The sequence below is a fragment of the Saxophila tyrrhenica genome (genome assembly GCF_035928015.1).
Source record: "Saxophila tyrrhenica strain CCFEE 5935 chromosome Unknown scaffold_6, whole genome shotgun sequence".
Classification (NCBI taxonomy): Eukaryota; Fungi; Ascomycota; class Dothideomycetes; order Mycosphaerellales; family Extremaceae; genus Saxophila; species Saxophila tyrrhenica.
The window spans coordinates 171,748-198,553 of NW_027041738.1; the positions used below are offsets into that span (position 1 = coordinate 171,748).

The 26,806-nt window shown below is 55.1% G+C and overlaps 16 protein-coding genes across 16 annotated transcripts; 6 read left to right on the top strand and 10 right to left on the bottom strand.

Moving 5' to 3' along the window:
* Window positions 1–41: 41 nt before the first annotated feature.
* LTR77_004093 (uncharacterized protein) lies at window positions 42–494 on the bottom strand (the record flags this gene model as incomplete). The annotated part of the gene is made up of 2 exons (XM_064801347.1): window positions 42–299; window positions 378–494. 2 exons carry the CDS (start codon window positions 492–494, stop codon window positions 42–44), a joined length of 375 nt encoding a protein of 124 aa, XP_064659977.1.
* Window positions 495–996: 502 nt separating this feature from the next.
* Window positions 997–3,059, bottom strand: LTR77_004094 (uncharacterized protein; the record flags this gene model as incomplete). Its single annotated transcript, XM_064801348.1, has 9 exons — window positions 997–1,499; window positions 1,564–1,857; window positions 1,909–2,004; window positions 2,061–2,342; window positions 2,402–2,474; window positions 2,571–2,580; window positions 2,640–2,753; window positions 2,815–2,885; window positions 2,946–3,059. 9 exons carry the CDS (start codon window positions 3,057–3,059, stop codon window positions 997–999), a joined length of 1,557 nt encoding a protein of 518 aa, XP_064659978.1.
* A 1,015-nt stretch (window positions 3,060–4,074) lies between these two features.
* LTR77_004095 (uncharacterized protein) lies at window positions 4,075–5,353 on the top strand (the record flags this gene model as incomplete). The annotated part of the gene is made up of 4 exons (XM_064801349.1): window positions 4,075–4,299; window positions 4,353–4,649; window positions 4,695–4,837; window positions 4,891–5,353. 4 exons carry the CDS (start codon window positions 4,075–4,077, stop codon window positions 5,351–5,353), a joined length of 1,128 nt encoding a protein of 375 aa, XP_064659979.1.
* A 493-nt stretch (window positions 5,354–5,846) lies between these two features.
* LTR77_004096 (uncharacterized protein) lies at window positions 5,847–7,142 on the top strand (the record flags this gene model as incomplete). Its single annotated transcript, XM_064801350.1, has 3 exons — window positions 5,847–6,737; window positions 6,788–6,927; window positions 6,977–7,142. The coding sequence occupies 3 exons, from the start codon at window positions 5,847–5,849 to the stop codon at window positions 7,140–7,142; spliced, it is 1,197 nt and encodes a 398-aa protein (XP_064659980.1).
* Window positions 7,143–7,451: 309 nt separating this feature from the next.
* Window positions 7,452–8,080, bottom strand: LTR77_004097 (uncharacterized protein; the record flags this gene model as incomplete). The annotated part of the gene is made up of 3 exons (XM_064801351.1): window positions 7,452–7,619; window positions 7,704–8,013; window positions 8,076–8,080. 3 exons carry the CDS (start codon window positions 8,078–8,080, stop codon window positions 7,452–7,454), a joined length of 483 nt encoding a protein of 160 aa, XP_064659981.1.
* Window positions 8,081–9,350: 1,270 nt separating this feature from the next.
* LTR77_004098 (uncharacterized protein) lies at window positions 9,351–9,719 on the top strand (the record flags this gene model as incomplete). Its single annotated transcript, XM_064801352.1, has 2 exons — window positions 9,351–9,604; window positions 9,653–9,719. 2 exons carry the CDS (start codon window positions 9,351–9,353, stop codon window positions 9,717–9,719), a joined length of 321 nt encoding a protein of 106 aa, XP_064659982.1.
* Window positions 9,720–9,759: 40 nt separating this feature from the next.
* On the bottom strand, window positions 9,760–10,948 carry lad1 (L-arabinitol 4-dehydrogenase; the record flags this gene model as incomplete). Its single annotated transcript, XM_064801353.1, has 2 exons — window positions 9,760–10,705; window positions 10,767–10,948. 2 exons carry the CDS (start codon window positions 10,946–10,948, stop codon window positions 9,760–9,762), a joined length of 1,128 nt encoding a protein of 375 aa, XP_064659983.1.
* Window positions 10,949–11,540: 592 nt separating this feature from the next.
* Window positions 11,541–12,684, bottom strand: LTR77_004100 (uncharacterized protein; the record flags this gene model as incomplete). The annotated part of the gene is made up of 2 exons (XM_064801354.1): window positions 11,541–12,586; window positions 12,645–12,684. The coding sequence occupies 2 exons, from the start codon at window positions 12,682–12,684 to the stop codon at window positions 11,541–11,543; spliced, it is 1,086 nt and encodes a 361-aa protein (XP_064659984.1).
* A 552-nt stretch (window positions 12,685–13,236) lies between these two features.
* Window positions 13,237–13,610, top strand: LTR77_004101 (uncharacterized protein; the record flags this gene model as incomplete). The annotated part of the gene is made up of 2 exons (XM_064801355.1): window positions 13,237–13,416; window positions 13,470–13,610. The coding sequence occupies 2 exons, from the start codon at window positions 13,237–13,239 to the stop codon at window positions 13,608–13,610; spliced, it is 321 nt and encodes a 106-aa protein (XP_064659985.1).
* Window positions 13,611–13,947: 337 nt separating this feature from the next.
* LTR77_004102 (uncharacterized protein) lies at window positions 13,948–14,616 on the bottom strand (the record flags this gene model as incomplete). Its single annotated transcript, XM_064801356.1, has 1 exon — window positions 13,948–14,616. The coding sequence occupies one exon, from the start codon at window positions 14,614–14,616 to the stop codon at window positions 13,948–13,950; it is 669 nt and encodes a 222-aa protein (XP_064659986.1).
* A 1,532-nt stretch (window positions 14,617–16,148) lies between these two features.
* On the top strand, window positions 16,149–16,580 carry LTR77_004103 (uncharacterized protein; the record flags this gene model as incomplete). Its single annotated transcript, XM_064801357.1, has 1 exon — window positions 16,149–16,580. The coding sequence occupies one exon, from the start codon at window positions 16,149–16,151 to the stop codon at window positions 16,578–16,580; it is 432 nt and encodes a 143-aa protein (XP_064659987.1).
* Window positions 16,581–16,823: 243 nt separating this feature from the next.
* LTR77_004104 (uncharacterized protein) lies at window positions 16,824–18,166 on the bottom strand (the record flags this gene model as incomplete). The annotated part of the gene is made up of 5 exons (XM_064801358.1): window positions 16,824–17,259; window positions 17,313–17,455; window positions 17,503–17,736; window positions 17,788–17,892; window positions 17,957–18,166. 5 exons carry the CDS (start codon window positions 18,164–18,166, stop codon window positions 16,824–16,826), a joined length of 1,128 nt encoding a protein of 375 aa, XP_064659988.1.
* Window positions 18,167–18,868: 702 nt separating this feature from the next.
* On the top strand, window positions 18,869–20,824 carry LTR77_004105 (uncharacterized protein; the record flags this gene model as incomplete). The annotated part of the gene is made up of 8 exons (XM_064801359.1): window positions 18,869–19,200; window positions 19,259–19,275; window positions 19,328–19,393; window positions 19,446–19,501; window positions 19,579–19,899; window positions 19,949–20,074; window positions 20,222–20,417; window positions 20,472–20,824. The coding sequence occupies 8 exons, from the start codon at window positions 18,869–18,871 to the stop codon at window positions 20,822–20,824; spliced, it is 1,467 nt and encodes a 488-aa protein (XP_064659989.1).
* Window positions 20,825–21,842: 1,018 nt separating this feature from the next.
* LTR77_004106 (uncharacterized protein) lies at window positions 21,843–22,583 on the bottom strand (the record flags this gene model as incomplete). The annotated part of the gene is made up of 1 exon (XM_064801360.1): window positions 21,843–22,583. The coding sequence occupies one exon, from the start codon at window positions 22,581–22,583 to the stop codon at window positions 21,843–21,845; it is 741 nt and encodes a 246-aa protein (XP_064659990.1).
* Window positions 22,584–23,255: 672 nt separating this feature from the next.
* Window positions 23,256–23,993, bottom strand: LTR77_004107 (uncharacterized protein; the record flags this gene model as incomplete). Its single annotated transcript, XM_064801361.1, has 1 exon — window positions 23,256–23,993. One exon carries the CDS (start codon window positions 23,991–23,993, stop codon window positions 23,256–23,258), a length of 738 nt encoding a protein of 245 aa, XP_064659991.1.
* An 816-nt stretch (window positions 23,994–24,809) lies between these two features.
* Window positions 24,810–26,618, bottom strand: LTR77_004108 (uncharacterized protein; the record flags this gene model as incomplete). Its single annotated transcript, XM_064801362.1, has 1 exon — window positions 24,810–26,618. One exon carries the CDS (start codon window positions 26,616–26,618, stop codon window positions 24,810–24,812), a length of 1,809 nt encoding a protein of 602 aa, XP_064659992.1.
* Window positions 26,619–26,806: the final 188 nt, after the last annotated feature.

The window sequence follows — 26,806 nt, forward strand, 5'->3', positions numbered from 1 at the left end:
GTTACTGAAGCATAGCCCCTCTCACGTTCCATCTTGCACCCTCAAAGTTCAACAGAGCGTCCGTCCTGGTGGCCGATGCCGCGAATCACGCCAGGATATTCCTCGACCATCATGCCCACCTCCCCGCACAGCCCTTGAAAGTCCAGTTCCTCCCCGGCACGGATGACGATGAACCCGCCGTTCTCGCCCTCCTTTCCAGCATCCAAGGCACAGAAAGCGACTTCGTAAGTTTTGTGGACACTTCTGCGTTCTGTGTCATTCGACACGGTACTCGCGGTTCGAATCTGTTCCGGATGCAGCTGTGCTCCGTGTCAGCAAGCCTTGTGTCTCGATGGCAGAGTTGCGGTCGCCAAGGGGCAAGCCAACATCTTAGGTACCTTCTCACGCACCGCCTCGTCGTGCTTGGCAAGGATGTTTCTGACGAGGGCATCCAGTTGACGTTCCACTTGCTTCGATTTGACGAGCCGGTTCCCGGGGTTGATTTGCACAATCATGATCTGTCTGCCGGTACCTGTCCAAAGGATTGGCTTGACGTCTCGCGGAAGCGTAAATGGTGCCGAGAAGATTCTGTTGAGTGGTAGGGAGCGTAGCCGTTGGCGTGTGCGTGACTGCGGAAGCTTGACGGGGAGTGAGCATGTAGTCGAGGTTGTGGCGAAGGTGCGTGACGCTGGCGGCTGACGGATGAGGATGCCATAATCGATGCAGTGTGGGATCAGTTGATGACGGCTCCGCGCTTGCAGAGCAGTGCGTGCTCGCACAAGTGCCGATATTGTGCAGCAAGACTCTTTGGTTGGCGTGGAAGCGTTGTGGAAGCGTGACAAGTGAGGTCAAAAGAATGCTGATGACTCAAAAGGACAGATGTTGACTTACGTCAGCTTTCACATGCTTGACGAGATCTGAAGTCCACACTCTCCAGCAGCTTTGAAAGGCACGACGTCTCCTCAGCGACCCGGAGATCGAACGCTTAAGAGCTATCGATTGCTGCATGGTGCTATCTCACAGCTCCCGTGTCTTGACATACATCACCGGCCCCTTGTACTCTTTCCTGGCATGCAACACATAGTAGATTCCCGCGATTAGCATGATCCCGCCAAACATCACGGAGGCCCAGTTCATCGTGTCCGGAGTCACTGGCACAGCTCCAGGCCACGGCAGGAATATGATCAGGAACAGGCAGTAGGCAATACCGATTATATTGATCGGTAATCCCAGCTTGCCGAGTGTCCAAGGGCTAGCGGGCAGCGGTAGTCCGAAGAGTCGTCGCCAGACGATGCAGCCGAGCGAGACCAGGTACGTCGACATGAGGGCCAGTATCTGAAGGGAGACGATTGCTTCGAAGGCGACGATGCTGCCGAGTGTGATTAGGTTGATCAGGACGACATATGCCCAGACGACGATGAGCGAGTTGATGGGGTATGTGCCGGCTTCGTTGACTTTGGCGATCCAGCTGCCAAAGGGAAAGCCCTTGTCGCGGGCAAAAGCAAAGATCTGTCTGGCGCCTGTTGAAGATGAATGTCAACAAAGGTCCAAAAACTCAACAAGGTGGGTAATTCGAGGACTCACAAGATGCTGTCCAGTTGACGATGCCCAAAACCTGGAGTATCGTGAGGATGGCGATTAGAGCGCTCCCTCCGGCAACCGAGCCTGTTGCATTGATGAACACTTGTATGTACGGAAGTCCAATGGCACCAACGGGAGAGTCAACGGCAGCGTCGTAGTCCTTCAACACGAAGCAGAAAGTGACCGTCATCACAAACCCGAGGCCAGCGTTGACGAAATAGCTGGTGATCATTGCTTTGGGCACGACGGTGGAAGCGTTCTTCGTCTCCTCTGCCATGTGCGCTGTAGCATCCGAGCCTGAAGAGAGGGTCAGCACGCAACTTCCAGATTGGGTGTAAATAAGCTTACCGACGATCAGGAACATGATGGCTCCTTGGCTGACCAGAAGACTGATTCCCAAGCTGTCCCACCCTTCTCCTTTGGTGAATGTGGTGAAGACCTCAGCTACTCATTGTCAGAACCATCTCTTCCTGTTCACTTGACCCGAGGCGCTGACTCACCAGCAGTCAAACGTGGCGCCAGAACCCAGAGCACGACAAGTGTTGCCATAAACGCGAGGATGAAGAAGACAAACACAATGCCCTCCAGACGTGGCAGGTGCCGCGCAAGCAGCGTGTTCACTAGCAGCGCAAAGGTCGCAACCATAACAACGAACAAGTAGCCTTGGTAGGGCTCAGGAACGTAGTTCGGCTGTGTTGCCACAATCAAGCCTTGCATAGCTGAGCCGGAGATGAACATGCCGCCTGCGTTGCCGGAGAGCCAGGCGATAGAGGATAGCCAGCCTTTTCAAAGTCTGTCAGCAAGATATGCCTGAAGCAGCCCGGGGTGTGCCTGAGATTACCTGACAGGTAGCTGATGAACTTCTGCATGCTCGGAGGCGCAAATTCGCTCGACCAGTGGTATTGACCTCCCGCCTGGATACAGAAAAGCAGATACTGTCAGCACGTGTTCCAAAAGCACGCTTACGGCATTCGACGAAGGAAGTGGGTGTAAACCCAGGGTATACCAACGGTAGGGGCACTAGATATTTTGTCAGAAGTCTGGGAGGTTTAGCTGGGCATGTTGCTGTCGTCTCTTACATCGATGCCATCTCGGCAAGGGAAACGACAACGAACGTCAATCCCACCCAGTTGATCAGGAAGATCACAATGATCCCGCCTGTGCCACCATTCGAAAGTGCCGGTGTCGATGTACTAGTCCAATTCTCAGCTCTTCCACGAGTACAGTTGCCCCTCGACGGGGAACCCAACTAACCCTGGCACGTAACACCACCCAGCAATGGCCACAACCGAGAATGCTGCGATCGACACGAACTGGAAGTTACGCTGCGTTGGAACAAAGTGTTAGTACCACTACTGGCTCTCCAGTGCTTGTTGTGATCATACCTGGAAAGCCTGCTTCTTGCCCATGCGCTGCATGTCGGCAGCATCGTTGAAGGCATCTTGTTGGGGCCCGTAGGATGTGAGTTCGACCTCTGCAAACTTCTGATCGTTCGACATGGCTGCGATGCAATGGAGTCCCTATCGCTCCGCAAAAAGTTGAACAAACCGTATACAGGTGAGACAGAGATGAAGGAGTTGCGTTTCAAGATCGCACAGAAACCAGGAACAGCCAGAGGAGTTGAAGCAATCGATCCAGCTTGACCACGTTGTTCGCCTCGTGGCCATGACTTACCGCATCCTGGTTCATCGAACGGAAGCGACCCGGACATTACAAGGCCGCATCGCTACGATGCGTCCAGTTCTCCTCATACACCTGGATCCCTCCGGTCCAGGTTGCTCTCGAGCCCTCACTCGCAATGTCGATCGAAGCGGGCGGCAGCACTGAAGCATCTGCCGAACACCAATCAAGACGTCGTCTGTAAAGCAAGAACCACTAAGCTCGAGCTTCCGGCGTGGGGGACATCCGAGCCGTCTTGACTAAATTAGCTTATCTGAGTGGCACTTCCTCGCGAGCAGCTAACGAAACTCACAGACATACCCTTATCTCGACCTGCACCCAACCTTGCAAGTCTGCTTCGTCAGACGGAGGAGCTAACCGAAGACATCAATACGATGCCACTCGTTCACCGTCTGGATGGCAAGCCTCGGCAGGCTCGCGAGCTCTACAGCGGTGACTGGACGACACCAGAAGGATTTCCATCCTCGAGTCCCCAAGCTCTACGCAACAATTGTGCATTAGTTGGGGCCGACACCGCGGTGAGCGGTCCACAGTGCCGCCGCAAGGGCCGTTCGGCAGGACAGTCTGCTTAGCAGGCGAACCCTGCTGATCAGTATCAGTTCAGGTTGTCGACGATCTGGGATCTGGAGACATGGTCGTGCTCGATGCAGCAGCTCCTGCGGACTCAACCCCTTGATCAGCGGGCAGATGTGATGTCTATCAAGCGGTATGCCGCTGACTCAATAGTTCTTCTTGAAGGTCATGATAGACTTGCTGCAGCGTATGGAAGCTCAAAGTCAACTTCGTTCTTGGTTGTGAGAAGAGACTTGCAACAAGTGTTGTTGTTGCGAATCGATGTCGACCTTTGTCGTCGCAGCAGCTGAACCGAAATCCACTTTACTATCATCAAGACCAACAGCGAGCACAGCTATCAACGAGCATAACCATGGAGCGCTCGTTGTCATTGCTGCAGGCGTCTCATTGGGCACCGCGATCATCGCTCTCGCGATGAGAATGTCCCAAAGGTGGCCTCGAAGTGACTTCTTCAAGCTGGAAGACATACTGCTGGTGTTGGCAACAGTACGTTCCCCTCAACACCAGCTCGAACATGAGAATATTGACAACCCTTACAGCTATCCGACATCGCTAACGTCGCTGCCGTTGGACTCGCAGTACAGGTTGGACTCGGTCAACCCGAAGATCGGTTGTCGAGCGAAGAGGTGCAACAGACGAAACAAGCACTGACAGCCAGCTTCGCGATCACCTTCCTCACCGAAGGTCTGTCGGCAGTGTCCTTTGTGTGTCTGCTGTACAACATGAACCCGAAGAAGTGGTTTCGAAGAGCCATGTTCGTGCTGATTGCGATGGTGTCGGCTTGGTCGTTAGCTGGGATCATACGCTTTGCCGCAGCGATGGTGTCGGATCCTGAGGTATGACAGTGAGCCCGCCGACGCCTCATTGCTAATTGGGTGCAGAGAGGGACATGGATTGTGTTTGCGGCCTTCAGCATTATGTTTCAATTAAGTCTGATGGGATCTGCTCTGTCGACCATATGGCCGCTGCAGATGCCGGTATCGCGAAAGCTCGGCCTTTCGCTGTGGTTTAGCCTGGCTCTACCGTGAGTCCTGCTACGGGGGCATCTTGATGACCAGGAGCTGACGTGCGCGGTAGTGTGGTCGCAGTTACCATCGTCCGCCTCACCCACATACCGTCCTCAGCTTTCGCAGCAAACTTCACCTGGAACGACACCAATATGGTGATCATCTCCCTTGTTGAATCCAACCTCGCCATCATCAATGCCGCATACCCCAGCATCCGCAGCTTCCTCAATCAAGTCAGCACTGGCTTCCTCATTGCTGAAACCGCGAAAGATTCCAGATCAGCTTCCGTTGGTCAAAGTTACGGGCTGCGATCGATTGTCGGAGGCCGTGATCGTAGCAAACGCAAGTCGGCTAGTAGGGCGAAGAGTCCTGCAATCCCGGGTCTGGCACATATTGATGGATCGATCATACACCATAGCACTGCGGTGAAGGGCGACCACCAGAGCAGTAGGAGTTTTGGCAGCGAGGTCATCATGGTACGGCATAGCGTTGAGATCGATGCTGCGTCGATTGGCGATTCTGGTGAACGGTAAATTCGTTCACAAATCCAGCGTCTTGTACCATAGACTGAGCAACATAGTGGGTGAGCGCCGTCTCGAAGGCTGTCAGGTTGCAAATCCTTGTTCGAGTCTCTCAGGTCAGAGCCACCTCAGAAACCGGAAGCCGGCATTCGCATTCAGTAAGGAGTTTGGCGAGTGCGTCCAACAATGCTTGCAATGGCAGTATGCATGCACAAAGCTCTGTAGTTTGCATGATGCAGGTCCGTACAGTAGTCATGCAGGTTTCTCAACTAGCTGCATCGGCGTGTTCACCCTCATCAAGCTCCTTCACGCTTCCCAGGCCAAGCTTCGATTCGACCGGTGGGGAAAGCGGCTCGAAGCAGAGGTAGTTGCATAGATGCATTGGAAGCTTTGAGCTCGTGTTGATCGGAGTCAACACATTGATTTATTTCGAGTGAAATGGTTCCTCTGCTGATATCACCCTTCTGTTGAATCGAATAGCACAATTTCCTGTTGTGTACTCGTCATGGCTCCCGAAAATACAGCCAACAATGGTGGACGCTCCTTCGACCGGATCATGGACGACATGCGTCAATCGTCGTTCACCTTCAAGCAGCCAGCCGATCTGATCATCTTGCTGGGTTACTCGGTGAACCTGTACGCAGCAATTCGCATCGCCGTTGAATCAGGCATCTTCCGAGTACTTTCGGCATCCAAAGACCCAGTCAAGGCCAGCGACCTGTCCTCCCGTCTTGACGACGTCTCGGGGGGCGAGGATGACGAAAAGAAAGCGGACCGGGAAGAATACGTGATTCGCATGTGTCGAGCGGTTGGTGGCATGAGCCTGCTGGACGAAATCGAACCAGGAGTGTATCAGGCCAACGAGCTGACGCACACGCTTGCGGATCCTGGCTTCGACCTGGGCATTCGCGAGCTCTTCGATGGAGCTCTGGGTCCGCATAGCACACTGAGCCACATGACCGACTGGGGCAAGGAGAAGGGCTGGACGGCACCCGAGCGAGCGGCGAACGGCCCTTATCAGCAGGCGCGAGGCATCGTAGGCACGAACACGTTCCGGCACTGGGTGCAGAGCGAACCGCATCAGCTATCACGGCTCAGTGCGCTGATGAAGGTTATCCAGCGTGATCGACTGAATTGGAGCGAGTGGTTTCCAGCAGACGCTTTGTTCACCGAAGGCAGCGAGAGCGGCGATGTGCCGTTTATTGTCGACGTAGGAGCAGGCCTCGCCCATGATCTGATGGGTCTCGCCAGTAGATACCCGGACAAGAAGGTTCGATTTGTTGCGGAAGACCTTCCAAGTGTGATTGCCGAGACCCGCGAGGAGAAGTTGGACAGCCGGATAGAGCTCGTTGAGCATGACTTCTTCCAGGCTCAGCCAATAAAGGGTGCAAAGATCGTAAGTGAGCTGCCGAGTCGAGGTTCGGCCAGCTGTTAATGGTAAACCAGTATTTCATGCACAAAATCATGCACGACTGGCCGGACTTCGAAGACGTCCAGATTCTGACGCATATCCGGGACGCAATGGCTGCGGACTCGCGCATCTTCATCAACGACTGCATCCTGCCTGATCAGGGCAGTCCTTTGCTGTAAGTTGATCATCTTGATCTCTCCTGAATACTAGCTGATTCCATTCAGGTTCTCCGCCTTCGATCTCTGTATGTTCGTGCAGCTGAATGCCAAAGAGCGGAGTGAAACCATGTGGAAGCGTTTGATTTCCAAGGTCGGTGGCCTGGAGGTGCGGAAGTTCTGGCAGGCTCCAGAGATGAAGGGCGAAGGCATCGTTGAGGTGGTGAAGGTGTAGTGCATTGACGAGACCGATTATGGTCCTCTCAAGTCTGTTTCAGTCAATCGTAACCGTAAATCCTACATCGGCACTAATGCCAGCCAATTCAGTTGACCGGTACTTACGTGCTCGAGAATGAGAGTTTCCGATCCGCTCCCGAATGCGGCTGTTCCTTTCAATTGCAGCAGTAACACCTAGCTGAGCCATAAACGAGGGAGACCCAGCAAGTTTTGCACCTCCAGACCGCAAAGTGTCTGGGTCCACCAAATCAGCTTCAACAGGCAGACCTCATCGTACCTTCCTGCTGTCTAGAGATCTTTCCAACCCTCAGAGATTGCTCTCGCAGCCAAAGTCGGCCGAGCAGTACGAGCAGTCCTCTCCGGCGTCGCCTCTCCCCGCACACGGATTGATCGCGCCATTCATGTATCCTTCGTACTCGATACCTTCATAGGAGATACGGCAGCTCTGAAAGCCGACAAAGTAGTTTGCCCACCACTGTCGTCCGCAAGTTAGCCGTCCTTGCTCATTGGACACTATGAGACAGGTCCGAGTTTGACCGATGGGTACCATCAGACTCACCATAATAGACTCGCCACTTCCGATTTCTTCTTGCGGAATTGTCACCCCGTCAATGCCGATGGGGCTCGAGCCACCGTTCTCGAAGGACGAAGACCCAATCTGCACACCGCCGACATAGTACAGGTCGAATCCACTCGTCACATCGCCGGGGTCAGGCGCTCGGCCGTTGGAAAAGTCGCCTTGGACGTCCACCCATCCGACGAGGGTGCAGGTATCGCGTTTGGTGAGGTGCTTCTCCACGCCGCGGGCTGGAGAGGCGAGAGAGAAGTTGGCGCCGATGGCGAGGAACGTGAGGACGGTGGTGCTGAGACTGGATCGTGGGTGGTATTATTAGTCAAGGGATGTGAATGGAGGCGCTCCATTAGATCTTACTGCATGGCGAACGGGTTGCTCGTTGGGGCTTTGGCGGTTCTGGTTGGTATGTTTGACGTTTCTTTTCGACTCGGCAGATCTCGATGGGTGTACTCTTTGCGGGAGACAGGAAGATTCACACCCCATACATATACATCCACGCATAGTCAGGCGTACCCTCTTCAACATTCCCTTCTCGTAAACGGTACCACAGGACTTCTCCGACATAGACTTGACCCCAGTCTTGTACGACAACCAGAGTATTGGCTTTTGACAGATTCCTTGGTCATCATAGAAGACCGCCTCCTCAACTGGATGCAATACTTGTTGCCGTCCGGGCGAGTTCCGGTCCATCAGGCCTGACATGCATACTCCAGGCGCCAACAAGGCGATCTCGCCTTAGTGTAGGACTTGCACAGGGGCGAAGGCCCTCCCATGTACCTGTCACCCTGGCTGACTAACGGATTCATGATGGGGCCGTGACACTCCAGCGCTGGACGCCTTGTACACAGGACGAGGACTGGCGTATACTCCTGTTATTGCTGTTGCCTTGAATGACACAATGGCAAAAAGCTCGCGGGCGCAGAAATGCACAGCAACCAACGAGCCCCCTGGGATGAGCCGTTACAGCACGGTCGAGATGGCGGAGGCGCGGTCTCCCGGCGCATGATCAGGCTGATGGAGAACTCGTCGGCATCGAGCATGCGCTCAATGGTCGGGTGCCATGGCCTTCATCTCATCGTCTGGTTCCCGTACAGCAGCGTGTACCACGAGAAGAGGCTGCCTCCTGTAGGGGGATTCTTGGATTTCACTACAGTGGCCGGACCTAGATGTAGCGCGCGTTCATGCCTTCAATCATCTGATTCCCGCGAAGCACCAAGAGATTCCCCCGTGCCATCGATCCTGATGCGTTGCCGTAGACCTGATATGCGGATGAAGTTCATCAGATGACATCCTCCAGATCGACATGAAATTCTGGCGTCATCCGACGTCAAAGACGAGACGGAAGGAGCTCTTTGAACACAACTCCTCCCTTCTTGAGCATCTCCAATAACTCCTCAAACAACAACTGCGGATGAACCTCATCAATCTCCCGTTCACACTGATCCTCCTGTGCATTGCCCAGCTTGCCCTTGGATCGAATCATCAACACATCTTGAAAGACCACCAACATCCGAAGCCAGCCATGTCTAAGTCACTCAATGGTAACTCCCGATCTCCCAACCCCTAACCTCCACGACTAACCCATATTGTACAGTGTTCAAACAACCCCTCGCCCTCCATTCCACCTCCCCCATGACCGGCTTCCTCCGCAACGGCTACTGCGAAGTCCCCGCCGGCGACTTTGGGAACCACAGCGTTGCAGCAGAAGTGACAGACGAGTTCCTCGACTTCTCTGCTCGGCAGGGCAACGATCTCAGAGTGATTCCAGAGATGAAGGGTGGGTGCAAGTGGTGTTTGTGCGCGAGCAGGTGGTTGGAGGCATTTGAGGCGAGGGGACGGGAGAAGGAGGGGGAGAAGATTGTGCCAAAGATCTTTTTGAAGGCTACGTGAGTGTACCATCGGAGAATGAGAGACGTGGGCTAATGAGTATACAGGAATGAGAAGGCGCTGGGCAAGATCAACATGGACGACTTGAAGAAGTATGCGGCGGACAAGGAGTAGTCTAGATTCTAAGATGAGCTATGATAATGAGCATCGATATTCACTTCTCCCCATCCTCCATACTCTGTATCATCACCTTGATGCCGCCTTGCTTCGCATCAGCTGCCACCTTGAACGCCTCTACCGCCTCTTCCAGCTTAAATCGATGCGTAACCAGCTTCGTCAGATCTATCACACCTCCTCGCAGTAACCGAATAGCTCGTGGCCAGGTGTTGGCGTATCGATATTGGAACTGTAGGTCCACCTCTCTCGTGCTCAACCGCATAAAAGGCACCTTGATCTCGGGCCGTCCGACACCAATCACAAACACCTTCCCTCCAAACTTCGCCGCATGAATAGCTCCAGATATCGAGGACTCGACACCAGTGCACTCCATGCAAATCGCCGGCTCAACCCCATCCGCCAGCTTCACCACCTTCTCCGCAAACTGCTCCGGCGAGTCGCCCATCTCAACCTTCAACGTCCTCACACTCGGACAGAACTCCTTCGCAAACTTCAACCGCCCCTCGTCAATATCCGTAATCACAATCGGCTCCGCTCCCGCCGCCTTCACACAAGCCAGCGTCACCAGGCCAATCGGCCCAGCTCCACACACCAACACACTGTCCCCGAGTGTAATATTCGCCCTCTGCATCCCCGCCAGCGCCACGGAGAGCGGTTCCAACAACGCCCCGTCTTCAAAGCTCATATCCCCAATCTTATGACACCAGACCGCGGGGTGGTTCACATACCTCCGCAACAACCCCGGTATAGGCGGCGTGGACCTGAACTGCACGCTTTCACACCCATTGTAGCGCCCCGTCAAACAGGGCTCGCATTCGTTGCAGATGATGTTCGGTTCGACGGCCACGCGGTCGCCGATCGAGTGCGTTTTGACGGAAGGGTGTTTGGCGACGACGATGCCTGCGGATTCGTGGCCGAGGATGTGCGTGTCTTCCACGACCATGGGGCCGATGCGGCCGGCGTGCCAGAAGTGGACGTCTGATCTGTATGCCATCTTGTAAGTACAGGTTGGTAGCATCTGATTGTTGAAGTGGTGGAGCTTACCCGCAGATACCTGTGCTCTTGATCGCAATGGTGACTTCGCCCGGTTGCAGGCTCTCGCCCTTCTCGACCTCTTCGCAGGAGGGCACGGCATCAGCTACCCATAGATCGTGTGCTGGGTTCGTGTAGACGCCGATGTTGGCCTTGCTAGGCTTGATCGTCGTGGAGGTGGTGGTGGCCGACATGGTTGGTTTGGCGCAGCAAGGAGCGTCGCAGAGCATGTGATCGGTACAGTGAATGTCTCAATCCAACGGAAGACGAGATGGAACGAACGCAAGGAAAACGATCGGCACCAGGCACACTAGAATACGGAGCTGACGTCCTTTCTTGCTCCTGATTATGGGAAATTGGTTACCTCGAGTCTCTGCATGTCACGCGTGCAAACTAAAGGTCGTTGGGTGTCCACAAGCCGGTACTTTTTGGCTTGGTTTGGCACTTCGCTGTTGACATTTTTCCGCCATTGATGGGCAGAGGTGGGCTGTGGTGGGGCAAGCGGCGGAAGAACTGCAGTGCGGGATGTCTCACTTCGACGTGCACTTCGAGTCATGTCTGTTTGGAGAGCCTCGGCGTCATACATGTAGAAACTCTGCCGTAGGCAATGCGAAGTTGTCCAGAACGATGGCTTTGCAAGACCTCTCGAACAGCTCAGTCGCGGTAGGTTCGACAGATGGAGCTTGAGGATTAAACATAACGAGACTGCCCAATCGGGAAGGTACGCACAACGAATGGAGAGCTCGGCCAGACACAGTTGCTGAGCATTGGACTTATATGCTTGCTTTACCACTTATCAACCGGAAACTTAGCACCACCCCTCTTCCTCACTCCATCCATAATCTCCATCATCCTCAGCGTCTCCTTCCAGGGCATCCTCTCATCCTCAACCTTCCCAGCCTTCAAATCATGCGCAACCGCATCAGCCTCCCAATAGAACCCCCTCCCCGGCTTCTCAAACTCCCAGACATCAGGCTTTGCTCCTTCTTCCTTGGGGAAGAACTCGATCTTGCTCGGTGAAGCTGCAGTTCCTCCATGGACGACGATGTGGCCTTTACTGCCTTCAATCCTCGCAAAGCTGACTCCTCCGCGGTTGAAGTCGGTGGTGGAGGTGCAGATGCCCTGGCGTCCGGTGGAGGGGTACTTCAGGATCACGGAGCTCGATGTGTCGACGCCGTGAGAGAGAGTCTGAGTACTGCTGACTTCGGGCTCCTCTGCTTTGTCCCCGACCGCACCGGCTAAGGTGACCAGACCCCATGTTAAGCTGTAGATGCCAATATCCAGCAACGAACCCGCACCGAGCGCTGGATCCTTGTAGCGGCTCGAGTCAGGTAAGCTGGCGATGTCAATGTCGAGGCCAAAGTCGCAGTACATCCGTATGATACGGCCGATCTTCTGGTCCTCGTGTAGCAGTTTCTGCACCGCTTGCATGGCGGGGAAGAAGCGCGTCCATACAGCTTCCATGATGAAAACACCTTTTTCCTTCGCGGCAGCGAAGACTTCCTCGGCTTCATCGGCGTTCATAGTGAAGGGTTTCTCGCAAAGCACGTTCTTCCCGGCTTTGATGGCATCGAGGCAGTTTTGCTTATGGAAGCTATGAGGGGTGCCAATGTAGACGCAGTCGACGTCCTTGTCATCGTAGACTTCCTGGTACGAACCGTAGAGGGATGGTTGGACCTTTGGTTTGGTTGGTGTCACGAAGTCGTTTGCGAATTTCTTGCACTTGTCGAGGGATGAGGATCCGATGGCTTGGATAATGTGATTGGCAGATTTGTGAGGCCATTCAGGGAGGAGTATGTCTTCTACGAACCAGCTGGATATCATACCGGTGGCTAAACGTAGGACTGTCAGCTCGCTATCTTTTTGTTGTGATTGAGGCACAATCCTCACCAACGATGCCCCACCGTACTGTTGGCACATCTGTGGTCATGTTGAAGGACACCTATTGATTAGAGTTCGTGGTATGCGGATGGAAGAATGACTTGAAGAGAGAGGATCAGAAAGGGAAGTGGTAGGTGGAGAGGAGGGCCGGAAGCCGCATCTCTTGCATCGTCGTTCAGCAGATACTCAACTCATTCAGCTACAACACCCTGAACAGCATCTTCGCTGTCGAAGGCTCTGTCAAGAACAGTGCTACAATGCCGACTTGTTAGATGCAACAATATTGAAGTCATGAAAGAAAACGAGATCTCATCTCCGACATCTCCCAGATCTCATCTGGCCCCGAGCACGCATCTCCGCGTGGCTTGCGGCATGACTTCACACTGTAGATCATCCGACATCAGGTTTCAATCTTTCTAATAACCAGGCCAGGCTCGCCAGGTATACACCCATTTCACAATGGCCTACGACAAGACTGTCGAAAAGCGCCTTGACTCCGGTGCTCCTCCGAACGAGCCACCTTGATACTCCAACCCCTCCTTCCACCCACCATCTCAAGCAGAAGAACCAACCTGGCTGAACGGCACTGGATTGAACAGCCATGCTCTACCGGATTTCAATCCTCATCCTCAATTTCCTCTTCCCACCTTTAGCAGTCCTGCTACTCACCGGCCCCAACTTCGACTTCGCCCTCAACTGCGTCCTTCTGCTCCTCGCCGTCATACCATCACATGTCCACGGGTTTCTCATTAGTACGACCTTCTTCCATCGAAGGTCGAAGGTAAGTTATAGTCTAGTGCTTTTACAAGAGAATGGTGGACTGACGCTGTGCAGGTCAAGAAGGGACAATATCCGGGTGATCCCATCCCGTTGATTACGAGTGAATACGTTACTAATGGCGGTGCTACAACTCGGGAGGTTGTGCTCTTGAAGAATGCCGAAGGGAGGAAGCGGAGGAGATCATCTCGTAGATGAAGTTGCCTACTCGGTATAACTGAGCGAGTATTTGTCCATCTCAACAAAACCATTGAGCGTATGAAGCGGCGCACAAGCGGCATCAAGTTTTAAGATTCCGCCAAACAGTATTGAACGGCTGTCAAATCAGCCCTGGCGGGCATCATTCATGTCTCATATCTACAAGTCTTTTCCTTTTCCTTCTCCAGTTGTATGCATGCACGACAGCACTTGTCAATGCATGCCAACATAAAACTCCTCTACCTCGGAGTAAATTGCTGCGTACCAAAGCCACCACCAGCGCCTCGCTAAAAGGTCAATCAAGCGTCTTCTAGTCCATCCAAAGTCAATGGCAGCATCACTGCTTGCCCTCCGAACTGCGTATCCGCCTGCACTTCTCGTTCTTTCGAAACCTCACATCCTTACTCACACTCGCCCGACTTCCCCTTCTCAGATCCGATCGACTCTTCGACATAGCCAAGCTCGGCCGTCGCGAAGCAGACAACCCGGACATCTGCTCGTCATTGTCGCTGCTGTAGCCTTCATCCTCATGTGTCGGTGTCAATGAGCCGGGAGGTGCTATCGAGCACTGATCGCTCGACTCAACCATCCTTGATACCAGCGCGGCGATGTCTCGATGGTGGGAAGTTGAGCAGAGCAGGCGCGTGTTGACTTGTCGTTGCATTCGTCGCGAAGGTGATTGTGCTCGTCGTGGATACGTCCTCGATCGTGAGAGCAGACGGCTCCCATCGCTGTCTTCGAGTGAGGGGATGGCCCAGCCATCTTCATCTCCGTCGGTGTTCGCGTAAGCGTCGCAGGGTTCGTAGCAAATTGTTGCTTCCTTCCGTAATCGCTGTCCAGCAAACTGCACGGCGAGATCGGTGACCGATAGCCTGGGTGGAGGGAACGGCGATGCAGCGGAGCAAGGCGAGACGGAACGAGACGACTCTCGTGTCGCTGAGCTTGATGTTGTCGACGGTGACCGCGGGGACTCGAAGGAGAAGTTCTCGTCGAACATGTTCGCCATTGTGCTTGGCTGCCGTAAAGGAGGCCTCGAGGAGTCCTTAGTGTTTGTACGTCGGAGCAGATCAACAGGATATGTCAATCACATGTAAAAGCGTTGGATCTTCAAGAGCGGGCCGTAGGAGGTAGCACGTAATATGTGAGGAGTACCGCAGACGCTAACAGGGACGAGGCAAACCGTCGGGTACCCACAAGGCTGTCGAGGCGGGAATAAGCTTGCTCACACGACGGGCCTGACTCGTCGGTGCTGGGGATGGGGCTGTTCAGGTGTCGTTCTCGTGGACAGTCCAGATCCTGGATGGCGCTCGTACGCTCTCCTCGACGAGTTCTCGACAAGCGATGGCTTCGCAAAAGACGAATCGCGACCGGATAAAGGACGCTCTACTGAACCCTGATCTTCGATCGATCCTTCCAGACTCGCGCAGCTGGGCGCTTCTTAGTGTCTTCTTTGACGCTGGCATCCCTGGCGCGATCTCGTCAGTGGCTCATCTTTCCCAATTGTGGATGGCCCGCCCAGCACGTCCCCACGGCGGAGTTCTTCTAGAAGGTCGGCAGTTGAACCTTGCGTTACCTGTCAACCACAGAACGCAGGTGCAGGCGCCGATATTCTCCTACTTCTTCCGAGAGGCGTAGAGGGCTGAAACGACCTTGCCGCCGCCGTAGGGCCGACTGTGAGTTGTTCACGAGGTTTGGCCGAGAAGGTGCTGAGAAGAGTGCTGAGAAGGGCCGAGGAATAAGGCCGGCCAGGTAACCGCTTTGGAGCAGACGTCCGTCGAAGCATTCGCCAGGTACTGCGATCGACACTCTCGGATCGGTTGCCCACACGCGTTGCCTTGTCCCTTTGTTAGCCGGATGTCCGGGTTGCCTCTACTCCATGTACTTCGGCGACGCCTATGTTGCAGCGACAGATGTAACGGCACTGTTCAATACCACAGAGAATAGCTTGCATGAAGTAATAGTATCGAAAGTACTCCCGTGATTGCTACCATCAAACAACCTTGAGCCGTCGATCCGGTGTGCTTACCACCACAATCCTATTCCAGACATCGAGTGCGTATGTACATGCTTGAGTCCTTACGGGCTCAAACCGCTGTGAAACAGTGACTTGGTTCATTGCCTACAGCGAGCCTATTCCGACTTCTTTCGTCCGGCGGAGCCGGTAGGTAGTAGGTGGCAAGCGAGGGACATTGAAAGCGGCCCCAACTGGGATATATGGCAGTCTTCTCCAGGACCTAGATGTAACCGAAAAGGCCACATCAGTCTCGTAGGTAGCCTTTCTTGTCTGTGAGAAGATTCTTTACGTCTCCCGCTCTGACCTAGCAGGCCGGTTTCACTGTCCCTCGCTCGGGTGGATAGGTAGGTGTCTAAGCTTAACTTTCGAGCTACAAGCTCCTTGAGCTCTGCTGTCCGATTCCCAAGCGATCACAAGTACATTTACGCTCAAACTGTCGTAATTGCAGTATCAGCGCTCTGCCATATTCATACGGTGATCCCATCATCCTTCAACATCCTCTGTTTCTCGTTTGACTTGTGAGGATGCCAACCTACACCTGTACATGCAGCGCAGGCCGCCTCTCCCCCACCGAGAAACAATCCATCGTCAACAGCATCACCAAAGTCCACTCCGAAGAAGGTGGCAACGTCCCCCAATACCTCGTCCAAGTCGTCTTCAACGAACTCGCTCCCGGAAACCACTTCATCAACAAGCGTCTTGTACCCAAGGACCAACTCTGGGTGAACGGTTTGATCCGGGCGGGCAGAAGTGACGCCCAGAAGACCGCCATGGTGAAGCGCATCATGAGCGAATGTTCAGAGGCTATGGGAGTCGATCCGAGTTTCGTGTGGGCTTACATCTGTGATGCCGAGAAGACGGCCGAGTTTGGCAGTGTGTTGCCGGAGCCGGGGCAGGAGAAGGCGTGGGTGGAGGCGATTCCCAAGGAGGTCAGAGATCGGTATGGGTTGTATTGATTCGTTGTTGAGATGCGGTGATCCTGGATTTGTGCCGTCTCGGTTCTGTCCGCGTCCCTGAGATCACCTGTGACGCCGTATCTTCACAAGACCCAGGGTGTGCAGTCGAGGTTGCAGCGTCCACGGACGACCGACACCGGCGGGAGCGAAGTGCAATGCTAGCACTCCGGTTTTATCGTGTTGGTGAAGCGGCCCATCCAGCACGTTCATTTCATGCCCTTGTGCCAGTAAGCCAGTCTCTGCTCAGCCCGGCTCATCTACCGCAATCTCAACAATCGTCTCCTTCCTGATGATCATCTCCTCGCTCCCGCCTTTGCCAATTCCACTTCCCAACTCGTCCGCCCCAGCATAAGCAACAGCTCTCTTACGGTTCGCCGCCGACCTCAGAAAGTCCATCTGATAACTTCCACCGTTCGAGGTCCGCGTAGTCTGAGACTTGATCGTCTCGGATCCATCCCAGATCCCACCACCCGACACGCTGTCGCTGTAGCCGCGCCCGTTGTAGTAGGTAATGAAACTGAGCATCAGTTTTCGAGCCGTAGGGATCGTAGCGGCCATGAGAGCGAAGGCTAGTTCGGCTTGAGTGTAGCAGATGTAGGGGGCTAGGGATAAGGTCGTGTCCCTCTTGAAGGAGCTTGCCTTGAAGCTCGTGAGGCGTAGTGCCGTGAAGACAAGGGTGCTTGATAAAGGTCAGTGGCCTTTTGGAGATGGCCGAAAAGTGGATGCACGTACATGAGTCTCGGAGCGAAGGATGAGATCACCTCTGCCTTCAGCTCTTTGCCCGCCTGTAGCTGCCATACCAGCCAGGTTGGACAGACGAAGATGGCGACTTCGAAGAGCATCGAAAACGCCCCGTGGACCTGCCATTTGAGGAACTGCCCAGAGTCAGCTTCCGTACATCCGCCCTCGCCGTGCTACTCACCCATCCCGGTGCTGAACATTGTCCGTTGAGAATTGCCCACGGTTGAGACAGATTGCACTGCAGCGCAGCAGCAAGGAAGAACGCAAAGCCCGAAGTTGGCACCAGTACTAGCAGAGCAGTGCTATACCGCAACTGAGGAGAGTTCGGCGCCAGCAATCGACGGAGAAACAGCACGGTCGATATCCGGGAGAGCTCGAGCGCGGAAACGTAGAACAGGCTACTTGCGTAGTATAACTATCGCGCGCTGTTGGCACACGTAGCAATGAAGCTGCACCGGGTACTGACCTGTTCGATGCGCGACTGTAATAGGGGAGGGATCAAAGTGATCGATTTTCCGAGGCCATTCGTTGTCGCTGCGAGGATGAGGATGGACTGGATCCATGTCAAGACCTGCAATACTCCCGTGTCAGTAAGATGTCAGGCAGAACGATGTAGAGTTGTGATATCAGCTCACCGTCGCTACGACTGTCATCAAGTCATCCCACCCCCAGCCTCGATTGATGAACGCCCGAATGGTCAGCCTCGTTAACAACGACAACGTGGTGAATGCGATGCCCATCGCCGTCGCAACCAGAATCCAAGCCGTACGGTCCTTCTCGCTGACCGTCGCAAACGGTGCATGTTGGCCTGGCGGCACGGCCGTCTGGAGAGGAACGGCTGACATGCTCAGTCCATGAGACAGTCTGCGCCCTGGCTCGGAGCTCAAGAGCTTGTGAGTGCGGCGACGGGGCCCGTCTTTTTGACACACCCAAAGGAAACCCAGCGGAAGAAATGAAGTAGGGTCGTCACTCGTTGTAGTATGCGGTACGAGAGAGCACGCACCATCGCGTCTGCTTATCCATCGACAGCAAGCGCCGTGCCGTGCATGATATCCCGGGGTTGGTGCTGTAGCGCATTCCTGCACGTCAACCACAAGCCCCCTATGCGTCCTAGCACAAGCCATCCCAAAGCTCGAAGCGGCAAGGGGCCAATGAGGTGGTGGTTGACGCACGAGCTCAGGTTGAATCAAGGCTCGAAAGCGGGACGAAAGGGGCGGGGAGGAGCGGAGCTGGCCTTCCGTCAGATGCAACCAGAGATCCAAGCGTGCGTCTGTGTACAACTCGCTACTGCAAACTTCGCATTTCTTCCTGGTCGCAACGCGAGCTCGCTAGCATGCCTGCTTGCGCCATGCACTCACATTGGTCCTCGCGATTGGAATCCACCCGGCCCCCTCCTGCTGGTGCTCGCGAGCCCTAGAGGTACAATCTCCTTCTGGTTCTCCGACCGCACCTCTTTCTGCATGTGGCACAGTCGAAGCTTCCCTTCCTCTAATCACACCTCATCTCATTGATCGTTACCTTCCCATCACATCTCGTATCTCTTCGCCATGTCCAAGATTGAAGAATACAACATAACCCACGATGCCGTCTCCCTCGACGACGACGTGGTCAGCAGGACCATTGCCCCCCGCTTCGCCGGGACGGCCAATGACCGGCACGATATGAGCATTCTGGGCAAGAAGCAAGTCCTACGGCGGCAGTTCAAGTTCTCGACGATGCTTGGGTTTGCGAGCACGGTCATGGTTGCTTGGGAATTTGTGCTTCTCGTGTCTCCGTTCACGCTGCAGGATGGTGGAACGGCGGGCGTGTTTTGGGGACTCATCATTTGTCCTTTCGTGATGATGCCGATGTATGCTAGTTTGGCGGAGGTGGCTTCGATGTGAGTGCAATAAATCTCGAGAAAGTATGACGCTCCACCACTGATCACTCTTTGGCAGGGCGCCGACAGCTGGAGGTACGATTTTCACAGAGGTTCTTGATTCTGGGACTCATCTGATCTTTGTCAGGTCAATATCACTGGGTGTCCGAGCTGGCCTCGCCCAACTGGCAAAAAGGCCTGAGCTACAGTGTTGGTAGGCGTTTCCTCGGTCTAAAGCTACGGCAGAGATGCTGACGCCGCCAAAGGCTGGCTCATTAGCATCGGCTGGCAGACCTTCCTGTGTGGTGTCGCCTACTCCACCGTAAGTCAAGAGGACCCTGTCATCTCTACCACGTCTCGCCCCGACCTGGTCTGCTGAACACTGACTTCAATACCTAGGCTGGCCTAATCATCGGCCTCATCAAACTCAACAACGACACCTACCAAATACAAAGCTGGCACCAAACACTCATGACGATGGGCCTTGTCCTCTTCTGCGTCTTCTTCAACATCTTCCTGACAGTTCGACTGCCGCTTGTAGAGGTTCTCGTCCTGGTTCTCCATGTCCTCGGAGTCTTCGTGGTTATCATCCCATTATGGGTCATGGCTCCTCGGGGCAACGCTCACGATACCATCTTCAACTTTACGGACAACGGGGGCTGGGGTAATGTTGGGCTGTCCTCGACTATCGGGATGATACCGATGATTGGCATGCTGATTGTATGTTGAACGAGTCCTTGGATTGTGTTGAGCAGGCTGACGGTGATAGGGATACGACTGTACTGTCCATATGAGCGAAGAGGTCAATGACGCGTCCTGGACAGTGCCGAATGTTGTGATGTGGGCTGTCAGTACCAACGCTGTGATGCTGCTGCTTGTTGGCATCACCTACATAGTAAGTGCGCTTACTCTCCCATCCTCGTCTTCTGGCGCAGCTCCCAGCCTAGCAATAGGTTCTAAATGCCCGATTACTGTCGGTGGAGACTCAGTTGGGAATTGGAGGATATCTACGACCATTCATTGCTGACCACCCATACCACAGTTCTGCCTCGGTGACCTCGAAAGCGTCCTTAACACCCCGACATACCAGCCAGTAATCCAGGTGTTCTACAACGCCACGAAAAGCAAAGCGGGCACCACCGTGATGATCGTCGTCCTCATCGTCATCTTCATCTCCGCCTGCGTCGGTCAAGTAGCAACAGCATCACGACAGATGTGGTCGTTTGCCCGAGACAGAGGTGAGGTCCTAGCATCAATCCTACCACGGGTCTATATACTGACATAAATACCAGGCTTCCCCGGCTCATCCTGGCTCTCGCAAGTCCCTGCAGGCTGGAACATCCCCATCAACGCCATCTGCGTCTCCGCCGTCATCACCTCCCTCCTCTCCCTCATCAACATCGGCTCCTACGCCGCCTTCAACGCCTTCAACTCCCTCGGCACAACCTCCCTCCTCGCCTCCTACAACATCACAATCTGCACGCTAATCTGGCGACGCTTCTCCCCCTATCCCCTACCCGCCCGACGCTGGTCGCTAGGGAAGTGGGGACTGCCGTTGAATGTGGTGAGTTTGTGCTTCACGACGCCGATGCTGTTTTGGTACGTGTGGCCGTTGAGTTATCCGGTTACGGCGGAGAATATGTGAGTACTACCCTGTTTATGAGAGGGAGGAGGAAGGAACGTGGATGAGGATGATGCTGACGAGAGAGCAGGAATTGGGCGATAGCTATGTGTGGGGGTGTGTTGATCGTGGCGGCGGTGTATTATGTTGCAAGGGGGAGGAGGGAGTATCACGGACCTGTTACGCTTGTGAAGCGGGAATAGAGCATATTGCAGGTTGGGCATCAAAGAAATCGATTCGATGCAGACCGGGGGTATCATGTCTCCTCTTCTAAAGAACGCTCCTCACGATACCCACTCCCTTCCATCTCCTCGATCCAGGACATCCCACCGCTCTCTATCCAATGCTTAACCTCAGAGCGCCCACCACACCTCATTCATCACCCCAGCCAAAGCGACAAAAGCCCAATACCCACCCGCCACCATTGACCCTCCCCACCATCGCCTCATCACCGCCATCCCCGATTTTGGCCAGCCCGTGACGGATCCGTCGATGCTTCTCAGAACGGAATTCCGCATGATGGCGGAGAAGAGATGAAGCCCAGTGGAAATTAGTGCGTAGGAGGTCGAGCTGTTGGAGGGGACGAGGTCGGAATCTGGCGTAGGTGGAGGGGAGTTGAAGAAGATGAATGTATAGTACATTGCTGTGATTGTGAAGGCGATAGAAGCGATTGGAGCGATGCAGAAGATGATGTCGGTGGCGGCGAGGCTGGACGAGAGTGGTGTTGTGTCCGGAGTTAAGTTGCGTTGGATCAGAAGGGAACTCTTGCTTGGGTATGGTGGTACCGAGTCCATTTGTGCTTGTGATATGCTTTGGTTGGTGTGAGATCTTTGTGTTCCGACCCAATATGCTGCGATCGAAGATCCTGAGGTCCTCTCCAGAAGTTCGAATGCAGGTGATCGCCTTTCTGGATCTTTTCCTAAGCTTCGCAGATCCTCGTTCGCTGACCATCTCTCCGCAGCTGTGTGATCGATTATTCTGCTCGATCATCCTTGATGTGCACACTTGAGAACTTCATTCCGTCGGAGAAAGTGGTCACCATCTAGTCTAAGTCGCGTGCGTTCGCTAGCAGCGTAACCAGCACATCCGTGACTTCCCCCTCAAGTCTCGAGCGCGCATCCAGCATCTCTTGAGGTTCAACCCCATTCAACGAAGTGTTGACAAGACAGATCTGGCACCCGATGGTGTCCAACGAGCGTGGCAGTGTTCTGAAGGCCTTCCGGAGCCATGGCATCTCTCGTCGCATTGCTGCCGGGGGCACGATGTCCTCAACCGAGGGACCGCGAAAAGCGAAGTTGACTTGGTGGTCGAGCTGTAGGCAGAGGTGCTTCAACCGCACGCAGAGACGTGCGCTTTTGATGACGGTGGTCATGTCTTCTACCAAGGAGACTCTAATGGTAAGGTTTTCGATGGCGGCGAGGCGGCTGCGGTCAAGTCTCTCCACAAAGCTACTGAATATGATGGTGCTCCTTTGCCCCCTATTGGCACAACCGTCGTTGTTGTTGAGCTCGAGGTGTTGGCCGCTATAGAAGATGCCGTACGCCTCGCTATAGACGAGGCGGCATGTCTGTAGTACCGTAAGCACACTTGGTGCGAGATCCCTGCCCGTCCGCTTCGCGATCGCGACCGTGCCGTCGTCACTAGTAGCGTTCGAGGCCAGCACGAGCACGTAGATGGCGTTGCGCACTTCCGGTGGTAGCTTGAACAAGCGCCATTTCGTCTGCGCATCGATCGTGCCCGCTCTGCCGTTGTTGATAACCGCCGCGATGGATATTTTGGCCATAGTGCTGATGTTGAGGTCAGCCAAGGCAGTGTAGGTGAAGAATGCGGAAGAATTCGAGAAGGAATGTTGACAGCCAGAAGCGTGATGTTTCTGCCGCACGGACCAGTCCAATGCAGGAAAAATTCACATGTCTCCCACGTGATGTCGTACCAGCCCACTGGCACGGAACGTCCCGCCGGTGCCCCCTTGCTGCTTCATAGAGGTCTCGACGACCAGGCGCCTCGGTCTTCGTGAACCGCTGGCTGCAATGCTTCCTCGCCTCTCCGACCGATCCTGCCTTAAACTCCCTTCGCTAGCTTCTCCCCGAAAGCAATGCCCAGCGATACAAAGCGTCAAAGGTAGAGTATAACACAATTGTCGAAAAACATACCTTACCAATGCGATGGCGGAGGCAGAAGAAGAGAAACGAGAGTATCAAACACAAGATGAGAGATGAAATAGAGATGGGAAGTGAGAGGAGAGAAAGAAGACCAACAGGGCCCAACAGTAGTAGGCAGTTATGCCAAGCGCTTGCTGCTTCCGTACCTTGCACATGTCTCTCACCTGGTCTCAAGCGTAAGGTATCTACGTCTCTCCTGAGCGCGGGTGGTCGATCGCCTTGCTTACCACCCACGCTACACAATGTGAGGTACTCCGCGTCATCACCTCCGCCGCATCCGTCGCCTTGAGCCCTCAGGCACTCGCTGGCGTCCTGCCGTCCCCTCTCATCAGACCCTTCTTTTCCGTCCGCAACCCAACGGCACGACCTTTGAGAAGACTAGCCAACACATCCGAGATCTTTGTCGCGAGTTCGAAGGCCTTATGCTGACCCTGAGGGTAACAGGCCGAGCCGACCAACCGGATATTGTCGTAGGTAATTATTTGTACAGACAATGGAAGCTCGTCGATGGCTTTCTTGAGGTACCCACGCTCCCGCTGGATGTTGCCATGACTGTCCCGGAAATCCCCCATGTCGCACTCCCCATGCAGCGAGAGGTGCTTCAAGCGTCGGCAGGGGCGTACCCGCTTGATTGCCGCGATCGCCGCCTCTAGCGACGTGACGGTAAGGGTGAGCACTTCGATGGCGTCGAGTCGGCTGCCGTCGAGCTCGCGGACGAACTCGCGGAAGCCGTGGCTTTCGCGTCCCCAGCTGTACTCGATCTTGAGGTGGTTGGTTTTGTAGAAGACCCCGTGTGCCTCGCTGTACACGACGCGGCATGTCTGGAGGAGCGAGAGGGCGCCCGGTGCGATGCTTTCGTCGTCCCGTCCCGCAATCTCCACTTTGCCGCTATCGATGCTAAGCTTCACCGTGAGAACCAATTCGTACACAACACAGTTACGCAGTTCAGGTGGAAGGCTGAAGAGGCGGCACCTTCTCTGTGGATCGACCGCGCCGCTGCTGATGACCGCCGCGATCGAGAGTCTCGGCATGTTGCTGGTGTACAGTTGCTAATGTACAGCCGCGGTGTTGTGTGTAAGGAATGTGGAGGAGTATGGCGGAAGAATGTTGACGCCCAGACGCGCGGCGGACCAAGCCAAAAAGCAACCAAGATTCACATGTCTCACGTGACGCGGTGAAAGCGCACGGGACGTCGCGCCAGTCCTCCCGCCGCTGCTATAAGGAGTGTCGAGGGCATCTCTCAACATCGACTGGACAACAACTCTGCTCTGTCGGTGTAGTCTCGTAGCCTGCGTTCCTGGGCGCACCGCAGTAACGCCCATAAGAGCGCAGTGTTCGCGGCCAGTAAAAGGTCCAGGTAGGCGGTATAGAGTCCAAGATGGGCGAGTATAAGACCAAATGCAGCGTATACCTTGTGAAATGCCGCAAGTCGAGAGGGCCGAGCTCAGCGTGGATAGTAGTCTTCAAATCCAGCAGTAGCAGCAATCCCCCATCCAAGGCATCCATCCACAGTTCAGCCTTTTTGTGGGGCCGGGAAATCGGACAGACAGAACAGCAAACACTAGAGGAAGAGAACAACACGAAAGAGAAGAATAAGCAGAAGGAAAAGACCGACAAGGTCTGCGGTAGTAGGCATCAAAGCCAAACGCTTAAATGCTTGCTATGTACAAATCCTCCCAAGAGCTTCCATGTCTACCTGAGAACCGCAAGGGTATCTACATCCCATCCCAACCCCCGCTCTCCCCAAAGCAAACCCACCCACCTACCCCAACGCCCTCGCAGAAAAACCAACAGTATTCGTCATCTCGCATTACAAATCATACCCATCCACAAAAAGTCAGTGCGGGTTATCGCCGCCCAAACCCAGGAAACACCCCCCGAACCACCTTCCGCCACCCACTCGTCCTCTCCGCCTCGTCAGCATCCGGATCCAGAGGTGCCCGTTCACGGCCTAACATAGCGACCGCGCGCTCGCGGGCCCATTCTCTCCTACTAGCCGTCGCGGGGGGTTGGATGGGGGGATCTCGCGATTGACCCTGCGAGTTGGAATGGGAGGGGGTACGGGCGGGTTGTGTGACGCTCCGCCGTTCGCGGGCGAGGGAGGTTCCAAGGCGGGTGCGTGCAGTGGGGGGAGGGAGTTGATGCATTTCTTGCCCTCCGTCTGCAGCCGTCCCCCTTCGCTCTGCGTCGGCGGTGGTGGTAGAGGTGCCAGAAACAGGCGCCGAAAAGAACCGTCCCACACCCCTCCTCCCGTCCCCCGCGCCATCTCGCCGGACAGCCCAGGAGCGGACTCTTGATCTCCGCCAGGGGGACTCCGCATTCCCGTCCTCCTCATCCCCAGCTTCCGGCCGTAAACCCTGCATCATCCTCTCCCTTCTCACCATCGCGTTCGTCACGACGCGCGGACAATACCCCTTCGGCAACGCGGATTTCTTGCACATCGGACACAAACTGCTCGAATCCCGTAGAAAAGCGTCAACGCATTCGGGGTGGAAGATGTGATGGCAGGGTAATTCGCGCACAATCGTGCCGGTAGGCGTCTCTTCCGACGCCGGGACGAAGTCGTCGAGGCAGATGGCGCAGGTGGGTTGTTGGAGGGGCGTGGGGCGGTAGCTGTGGTTGCGGATTAAGGCGGGGGTGGGGCGGATATTAGGGTCGGGGGAGGAAGGGCGGGAAGCGGTGGAGGTGGAGAGTTTGTCTTCGGCGACGGAGGGGAGGGGGTCGGTGGAAGTGGTGGGGTTGTCGGGGTTGGAGGCTTCGCGGGCGGTGCTGGGTTGGGGGACGGGAGCGCCGGTGCCGTAGGTGTAGAGGGGCATGCGGTCGAGGACTTCTTGCGGGACGGTGAGGCGTTTGATGCCAAGGGCTTCGAGGTCGACTTCGCCGGATGCGATGCGTCTTCGTAGGGCGACTCGTCTTCGTCGTTGGAGGATGTGCATGCTGAAGGAGGTGCAGCCTACTATCCCAAGTAATATTCCCAACACCACCAGCAAGAACACCCACAGGCTTGGTAATGCTGTCCCTCCGCCTGTGCTGATGTCCGCGAACAGCCGTACGTAGTCTCTCGAATCAATTCCAGACTCTGTCAGATCATGCCCCCACGGCGCATCTGTCACATTCCCGGAGTACTGCGCACTCCATCTCATCAGCTCATTCCCTTCCGCTCCCGATATTGCATAGACAGGATATTGATTCTGATTCTTCCAACCCTCGCCATCTCCCAGCGCCCAGCTCGGGTCGTCCGCGTTGGGAGGTGCGGCGGTAGAATTGTTGGGCAGAAACGATATCAACGCCCTCGCAGAATCACGCCGCGCCGACCGTAGATACTCCTGCACACAATCCGGACTCAGCCATGGCGCAATCGCAATCAGGTCGTAACCAGCATCCGGGAGGTCGGATCGGCGCGTGACATTATTCGGCACGTAGGGCGAAGCGGCATCGCTGCAAGCGTCGTCGGAGGGTAAGTCAGGAACGTATAAGAGGCCAGTGATATCGTTGCCGGGCTGGGCGTTGTGGGAGGAGAGGGTGACGGGGGTGTGGCTGCCGAGGGCCCAGTAGGAGATGGAGGTGTTGACTTGGTGGAACTGGTCGTTGCTGCCGAGGACCCATTCGGGGTTGGGGAAGTCGACGGTGACGACGCGGAGGGACGTGGCGCTCATGGCGGTGGGCGTTGGTGTGGGCGGGGGGCGGGCATGCGATTGGGGAGTGGATCGATGACGACGCTTCTTTTATAATCCCAGGAGGGGGTAGTAAGAGAGGAAGGGCGTCAACAGGGGGTGGTGGACATTGCTCGGGAGCGCAGATGGCGGAGATGGAGAGTGAGAGGGGGTGTAGGAGAGGCGGAGTG